The sequence below is a fragment of the Fundulus heteroclitus genome, chromosome 16, assembly GCF_011125445.2.
Source record: "Fundulus heteroclitus isolate FHET01 chromosome 16, MU-UCD_Fhet_4.1, whole genome shotgun sequence".
Lineage (NCBI taxonomy): Eukaryota > Metazoa > Chordata > Actinopteri > Cyprinodontiformes > Fundulidae > Fundulus > Fundulus heteroclitus.
In genome coordinates, this window is record NC_046376.1 from 36,500,991 (window position 1) to 36,509,697 (window position 8,707).

At 37.6% G+C, this 8,707-nt stretch overlaps 1 protein-coding gene across 1 annotated transcript; it reads right to left on the bottom strand.

The window, feature by feature from the left end:
- Positions 1-334: 334 nt before the first annotated feature.
- On the bottom strand, positions 335-7,447 carry pyya (peptide YYa). Its single transcript, XM_012881986.3, has 4 exons — positions 7,301-7,447; positions 4,654-4,841; positions 822-902; positions 335-736 (listed from the first exon to the last, which is right to left on the bottom strand). Exons 2-4 carry the CDS (start codon positions 4,839-4,841, stop codon positions 712-714), a joined length of 294 nt encoding a protein of 97 aa, XP_012737440.2. The 5' UTR covers positions 7,301-7,447; the 3' UTR covers positions 335-711.
- Between the last annotated feature and the right edge of the window lie 1,260 nt (positions 7,448-8,707).

Genomic DNA, 8,707 nt, shown 5'->3' on the forward strand with positions numbered 1-8,707 from the left:
CTTTGTCTAGCAAAGCCAGGGGTTATTTCTTCCTGATTTTCCCATCATTCCCTCCCCGTCTGTATTTGAGTAGATGTTTGCCTGCCCAACCAGACTGACAATTATTGTCCTTTTTTCTCTTCTTTTTATCTTTTGATAAAAGTTATGCCAATGGCGGGAGCACCACTGCTTGTATGACATTATGTGATTAATTACTAACTGGCATGATGTCATGCAAACTTTTTAAAGATAATGTTGATTTTGATCAACTACAAAATGTAGCTCTACAGCTTCCTATAAAACAAACACTGCTTGTTTCAAACGTTAAACACGCAAAAAGGAAGTCATAACCAAATGTTAATCAGACAGAAAATGATTTTATTCACATCCTCGGTTTTTACTCTTGGCAGTGGCAACAGCAAAACAGAATGTGTTTACAACACAGCGATGAAGAGAAGAACAGAGATCATACACACAAAGACACACTTCACCTTTCCATTGGCTGCGCTGGATCTTACATATTTTAATTTGAATGTTGATTTATGACACAGCACTGTTGGGATAAAAGAGGCGATGGACATGATAAAAGAGACGGAGAGAGTATGTGCTCCAGTCAGTGATGGTCATTCTGTTGGCTTTAGAGGGGGTGAGAGGCACCTGATGGCTCCTCTAGGTGCGTTCTGGGAAGTCCCCAGGAGGAAAGCACAATGAGGAGGTAGTAGGGTGGTTGAGTCACCACATAAAGGAGTCATCATATCTGTTGAGAGGCAGACAGAGAGTAGACTGTTAGGGTCTGTTTCTTCACATTATAACATGATCCCTGCTTATAGGAGGGGCTTCACCTTGACCGCTGATCTCTGTTGCTGTCGCCTCCAAACAGCAGCTCTGCAACAACGTCCTCCTGAGCTGAGCGCTTCCCGTATCTGTGGAGAGGAAGAATTAAATCTGAATTTAAATCCATTTAAAGCTCAGTTTTCTTGCAAATTTAGTGCTTTTAATTTTATGATAACTCTTATATGAAATAATCATTATTGATGCAGTCAACCTGCCTGTAGGATGCTCACATTAATTTAAATATGCATTTATGAAACATACATCTCTGCCTCTGCGTTTTCAATCTGTTGTGTGACCATCAAGCATTCCTGCTAATCCGTCAGTTACTGTTCCAGCAAGTTTTTAATGTCACATTTAGTTTACAGAAGAGGTGTCCAAACTTTTCAGGACATAGGCCAAAATTGTCAAGTGAAAGCAACTCGGGGGGGGGGGGGGGGGGCAAAAAGTCAACACAATTTTTTTTTAACCAACAAAATATGTTGATCTTTTACCTGCTCTACTAAATATGACAATTTTAGATAATAAATAAAAACAATAAATTAGTACAGTTTTTGAAGGAAATTAATATCTAAAATTATTGTACATTCAAAATGTATGCTCTGATTTAACAATGCTATTATAGTTTTACTCGTTTTAAGATTATAAATATGCAAAGAAACAGGTAAAGAACACTGGGTACCTGGAGAAGCTTTTCTTTCTCACTTTATTGACTATCAATTACAAGTTTAACCAAAGACAAGGCGCTGTTTTGGTTTCGCAACACCTGTGTTTGTGTAGGTAACAAGGTGTGCATGAAGTGGCCACACCTTTTGGCTGAAACTTAGCATGCAAAGGTAGGCTACACCATGTGTTGAGCAGGGGTGTCCAAACTTTTTGGCACATGGGCCAAACTTGTCAAGTCAAAGGAACTCGAGGGGAAAAAAAAAATAACAAATTTTTTTAAACCAAAAAATGTGACTATTTTTGTTACCTGTTCTACAAAATATAATCATTTTAAATAAATTACTTAGATTTTTTAGTAAAAACAAGGGTTTTGCACATTTGTTGTATTAAAAGATGGTCATCCATCTATCCATGCATTTTCTAACACGTCCATCCCTTGTGGGGTCGCGAGGGGTTCTGGTGTCTATCTCTAGCTGTCAATGGGCGAGAGGCGGAGTACACCCTGGACAGGTCGCCAGTCTATCACAGAAATGGTCATCCAGTTTGCAAATTATTTTTGAATAATTTGACTCTTTACAATAAAAAGCTGAATGGTTTTTGGTCTCGCAATATAACAACAGTATTTGGGTCAGTTGTTCTTTGAAAACACTTGCTGTAATTAGCCAGTTTTAATAACGGAATGAAAATTTCAATGCATCAAGTCCGCATTTGAGTAATCAAATGTTATTGGATAGATGTTACTATGAAATTAAACAGAATGTCCAAAGTGTGTTTATTAAAAGATGAATACTTTGTGTCGTACTTAACATTTTCAATTGTAAAATATTAACTTTGTGTTAATTTGCTCTAATTAAGAACTAAAACCTTCCATCTGCATTAGCCACCTTTGCTGATGGACCAAATCTTTCTTGAAATGCAGTTGGGGGGGGCACCCAAAATCAGTACAGAGGCCACAAATTGCCCGGGCAGCACTTTGGACATGCCTGGTTTAGAGCATATTTGTGTATATATAATGTGTAGAAATCATTCCCAAGTCTGGCTTAGTATAATAATTTGCTTGATAAAAATGAGGCATCAGGAGATGCAGATGTAAATGTGGTTTTCCACATAATGGTCTGCGGGTGTTTTTCTATAGAGTCAAACAACACAACCCCAGCAGAGTGAGCTGCAATTCCTGTTTTCCCATCAACGCACCCCATGACCACAGCACCCAATCTTACGCTCCACTTCTTCCTCTCAGCCTGTCGGTGCATGTGTGTTTGAGTGTGTAGGTGTTCCCTTGTAGGGAAGCAATCAAGCAAGCAATACACATGTGTAATCCCAGCTGGTACCATCTCACACTAAGATGTTTCCCACATCTCATAATGGCCAGTCATCGCCCATAAATCTCCAAAGTTGGTCCACCCAATATTTTCTGTCTGCATGACTGTTTCATTTCTGCTTTCATCTTTAGTAGAATTGGGTTGAAAACTGAGGTCTTCAAACTTCATGTTCAAACACACTTACCTAAAGGTGTTGTAGAATGGGGATTTTTGATCATAAATCTTGAGCACCTCTTTTAAGGAAGCGTATTTCACATCCCAAAAACCTTGCCCACACAGTCCATTATTTTTAGTATAAATTTTATTTAGAGAGCCACTCTATATATAGGATATTTAATTCTCCAGTGTTTCTAAAATATTGAGATACCGATGTGGATTTTAGCCGATTCTGTTTGGAACATAAATTAAAGAACTTTTCAATAGCGTTGTACAGTTCTGTGTTTCTTCTAATTTCATTTTAAAACACCTCCTTTAATGTGTTAATGCTTAACATCGAGTGAGCCTGTCTCTGTAACAACACAGTAACAACTCTGTTGCAAACTGGTAGAGCTCAGATTTTAGTGCCTTCAATCAGTTGAAATGATAATGACTAGGTGGGTGTCTGAGGTGGGGTTATTCACTCGCCGGCCCTATAAATCCATAGTGTCCATTACAACCCCAGCCAGAAAGGGGCAAATGCCACAATAAGTCAGTGTCAGGGACATATTTCTTTTTCTTAAAAATCTAACATGGCAGAGGGCAAATTTCAATCAGCTGTGATATTATTGATCCATCTGTCACTCTAATTTTGAAAGTTACTCTGAATAACAACAACAGCACAATAAAACTTTTGAAACCCTTTTATATGATTTGGTTTTGTTCAACCCTAAGATTGTAAGTGGTCACCGTCACCAGGGTTTTTCATTACTTCTCCTGAAACACAGAATTTCTAGAAGTCCATAACATCAAAGGGAGCTGTAGCTAATTTCCAGCAAATTCACCAGTAACTTCACTCTTACACAGTTTCCAATATTTAAAGCTACACTCTTTAAATTCAGTGGTTGTACAGGAAGCAGAAGTATGGGAACAGTAACTTATTTTATTGGTCACAATTCGTTTTCATAAACAAGTCTCCGGGATGGCGTAAAAAAAAAACAAATGTGTTTTTTACTGCATTCTTTCCCCCCTTCAAATACCAATAAGCTATTTAACTTTCATGAATGAGAACAGATGGCCCATGAGCCAGACTACTTTAAATAAAAAAGCCCCACACCCGGAGTCGCATGCAGCCGAGGTTATACCTGAGAACATCAGGCCTGGACTTGGACCCTGCTAACTAAATTTGGGATCCTCTCTGGGTCCATCTTTATAACTTTTATTGTTCTGCTGCAGTTGATTGGAAGACCTAGAGGTTAAGGGTGGTAATCTAATTTGTGGGGCTGGGAAGAATCCCACAGTGTCGAAGCTGTGGGCAGGAGTGTGAATGTGGTTGCTGACTAAATCAAAAGCAAATATATCTGAAGTGGAAAAGTGAAGGCCAACGCTTCCATCTTAATGCTTTTTCAAAGTTGTTTAACTTCGTGAGGGAATTTTTCTGCATCCAAAACTGTGGAAACCATTTAGTGGTAAAATTAAGGATTGAAAAAAATGGTAATGTCAGTCAAGGTGGATTTCTGCACTGCCATATTAAAATCAGTTGAAAAGAAAATATTACACTGTCCCAAGAAGTAGATCTCGTAATTTAGTAGTTCTGTAAACTTATCTTTTTTTATTTGAAAATATTTATCTTTTTTCTTGAATCATTCATAAAACTTAAACGAATTTCACACAACTACCCTAAACAGCTGGGCTCTACTGATATAGTATGGATACAAACCTCTGCCTGGTGATCAGGTTGATATAGTGCCTCAGGGCGGTGTAGTACTTGGCCAGTTCTTCAGGTGGTGCATCCTCACCGGGGTTCTCTGGCTTTGGAGGATAGGCGTCTGCCAGTGCTCCCAGACAGACCAGCACACACAGCACAGTGGCCACCAGCATTGTCCACGGTTTCAGCATCACAGCCATCTGTGGCAGGTAAGATGTAAAGATATGCAAATAAGAGAAGAAACAGAGAAGAAACACATTGAACTAGCTTCTTGTCACTGCTGTAGTCCATGATTTATAAACTGAAATTAAAATTAATTAAGTAAAAAAAGGGGAACATAAATCTTTTTGTGTGTGACTTTTGTTGACACTGCAGAGCAACCAGACCCAAGCAGTCAGGACAGGACATACAAAAGAAAAGGAAAAAAAGAAAATTGGAGACCTAATAGATTCACTTTATGTGGACGTTATCAGAGATTGTGAGCTATGAAACAGCTACTAATTTAAAAAAAACATCTGTCAACAACTTTTTTCACAATAATTATAATTACTATTTTTTAGATGGTGCTGAGACATCCATGTGCTAAGGTGTTTATGTAAACATCAAACTGAACTAGAACAGCATTATGAATAGTGTGATGGTGATTCATCCCGCCTTGTTCTGGACACTTTGCAGCAACAGTGGAACTCTCTGCAAGAGATTCTCTCAGTTCGGCTGTATTAATGGTAAATGACTTGTACTTGTATAAATGCTACAGGAATGCTTCCTTCCATCTGCACTTATTCTTCAGAAACAGTTTATAGTCAGACAATTGTTCATAGTCCATATAATTTATACTTGTACATGATAACTATAAACCCATATGCCAAATACTTTACTTCTGTTAATAACTGGTTATACCAATTGTTGCTTTGTTTTGTTTTTATTAGAAACTATTTGAAATGATAAAAGTTCTGTTTCTGTACTCATTGTTTATTCTTTTTAATACTTTTGTTTATAATGCAGAATCTGCAGTCGAATGCTGGATAGAAAAGGGAGTCACACACACACAACTTATATTTCCTGTTTGATTTTGTTACGACTTGAAAATACTATCACTAAAAGCCTTGAGCCATCTTACCACTGCATACCTGTTATTAAATTCTATACATCCTCCTGACTATTAAGTTTAATAGAAAGCTCTGCTGTTTCCAGATCACAACTGGAAAGTTAAGCTTACTTCATTTATAGAGCCAATTCACAATGCATATCGTCTCAAGGCACATTACAAAAATAAATACTGTTAGAGTAGCAATTTTCTCTGCACCCCCATATTGCCTCAAATCTGCTTTATGACTATATAATAAAAACATCTGTTTTAATAATAACCACTAACCAGAACAATAAGAATGACAATATTTTGTACTCAACTTTTCAGTGCGAAATGGAGCTTTTCAACTAGTCTGTGTTCCGTCCCCACTTTTAGCAGCCAACACACAAAGTTCATGTTCTACATTCTTTTCCTAGTTTACAGTAAGGACATTTGCTGTTATGACCAGAATAAGTACTGCTCACTTGCCAGACTTTGCATGGAAGTGTTCGGTTTCTTCAGCAATCGTAATCTGTCACAATTCAAGAGTAACCCGTCCCAATAACATCAGAACCAAAACAAATTGAAAATAGGGGAAATATAAAGTTCTAAACAAAATAATATGCAGCAAATCTGAATTTTATATGAGATTTCCGCATTTATTTGACAATTACAATTCATAATTCCTTAACTCCAAATAAACAAACACTGACAGTATGGTTTAAATGGATGTGAAATGGGGAAACAACATTATTATTATTATTATTATTATTATTATTATTATTATTATCATCATCATCATCATCATCATCATCATCATCATCATCATCATCATCATTATTATTATTATTATTATTATTATTATTATTATTATTATTATTATTATTATTATTATTATTATTATTATTATTATTAAAATTATTAAATTATTATAAAAAATATTATTAAAACAGAGGTGAAACGTGCTGGTTCCGTTTTAAAACATAGGCCATAATAAAGATCTTTTCTTATTTCAATTCCAAAGCGTAAGAATATCTTTTCTCTGGGCAGTAAATAGTTTTAACAGAATGATTCTGTAGCACACTGTGGACCTACGTTACTTCTGATAATTCAGAGTTAAAACTGGGCTGAGGCCCGGCGCGTCTCTGTGTCTCTCTGTGGATTCACGTTTTCTCTACGTCGGGAAAAGAGCAAAAACATATTATAGAAATGACGCTTGGACCTGAAATAAATTCACGGAACTTTTTGTGGTGCTGAAGCGACTCCTGGCACCTCCTGGTCTGACACATCTATCGGAGAGCTTCTGCAAAGTCAGATTCATCTGATTGTCCGCTGAACATTTCTGCCGTTTTAACGCTTTCAAGTCTGTGTCCCAGTTTCAGAGCACCTTTTATTCAGTGCGCAAAGATAAATAAAATAAAATAAAATAAAATAAAATAAAATAAAATAAAATAAAATAAAATAAAATAAAATAAAATAAAATAAAATAAACAATTGTGAATTTTGGTCTACATTACTGCAGTTACACATTTAGCTAAATTTGTGACTGGTTTAATTTATGTGAGAAGGTTGAGCTCTGTGGAAACTTACTTTAAGGAGGTGAACGGCGTAGATGGAGCCACAGGTGGGTTCGAACAGCAGCAGAGGTTCGAGATTCTGCAGTCCACGTTTGCTCTCCTCTCCGGTGAGGTGAGGTTTTACTCTGCAGGTCGATGCACCTTGGTTCCAACCCGCAGCTGAAGTGATTTATATGGTTTTGTGCCAGCAGATATGGGAGGAGTTACAACACGAGGAGGTTTGGGGCGCGCGCTGAGGAGACCTAATGCGTCAGATGGTGCTGATGATAGAGACATTACTAATGCGTCGGCCACGCACTTAGTTGTGTTTCTGATGCAGCCAACAGATGACATTTTGGTTCCAAGACGCGCAGAAAATCCAAGGTAAAAGTCGTGTTCACTGGAAAGTGTGTGCTTGCATTCTATGAAACAAAGTTCCAGATGGTCCAAACTAGGTCAATCTGACCATCATGAAGGTCTTGTGTGAGCCAAGATTACAAGATTCCCACAGCAATATGACTGTGAAAGCAAATTATAGTAGTTTATATCTTAATTTAAAAATACATAAAATGAATTTTGAGCTTGTAAAGAAGCATTAGCTCTAAAATCATGTTTTTGTCATGAATTATGGGTCTTTCTGGTCGGCTTAGTTTTGTATTTGGATCATTTTGGTTATTTTTTTATTTTCTGTCACACACAGACATGGTTTAGTCTTTGTTTTGAGATCTGCTTTTTGTTTTATGTTGGTTACATTCTGTTTAGCTCCCCATTTTGAGGTTAGTCTTTAGCTTGTGGGTTAGTTAATTATTTTGCGTCCTGCTGCACCTCACGATTGTTATCACCTGTGATCCTCTGGCAGCAGCTTGTTAAGTTAATTACCAACACCTGCAGTTGGTAATTAACTTAACAAGCTGCATACTGAACTCCCACAGTCTCACGCTACCAGGCTATTGAGAACTTTCTGTGAGTAGATGTCCAGCGTTTGTCTTTGCCTGCATTCAAGTTACAGGACCTGGTTGTTGTACCTTAGATTTCCTCGTCTCGACTTGCTCTTGTTGGATTCTTTATTTGGCTTAATAGTTTCTGGACATTGACCACGAACCTTGCCTTGGTGTTTGCCAAGACACCACACATCCTGTCCAGCTGCCACCACAGCGTACCTGCTCAGAGCTGTTAAGAGCTTCTGCTTAGATTCACCTGTGATCCACTGCCCAGAGTCGTTAGGTTGTTGGCAGCTACAGGGCTTGCTTTAAATAAACCTTTCAAATGCAAACATCATGTCTGGCTCAAATATCGGGTTCTCTGCATATCAGCGCATTACACTTACATGTTGCAAACTTATTCTTTTTAATCCAGAACAGCAAGTGTGTGTTACACACCAGTGGTGTCTGCAGCTGAACGGTTGTAACCATTGTGCTTACTTTGAGATTTTGCTTTGATT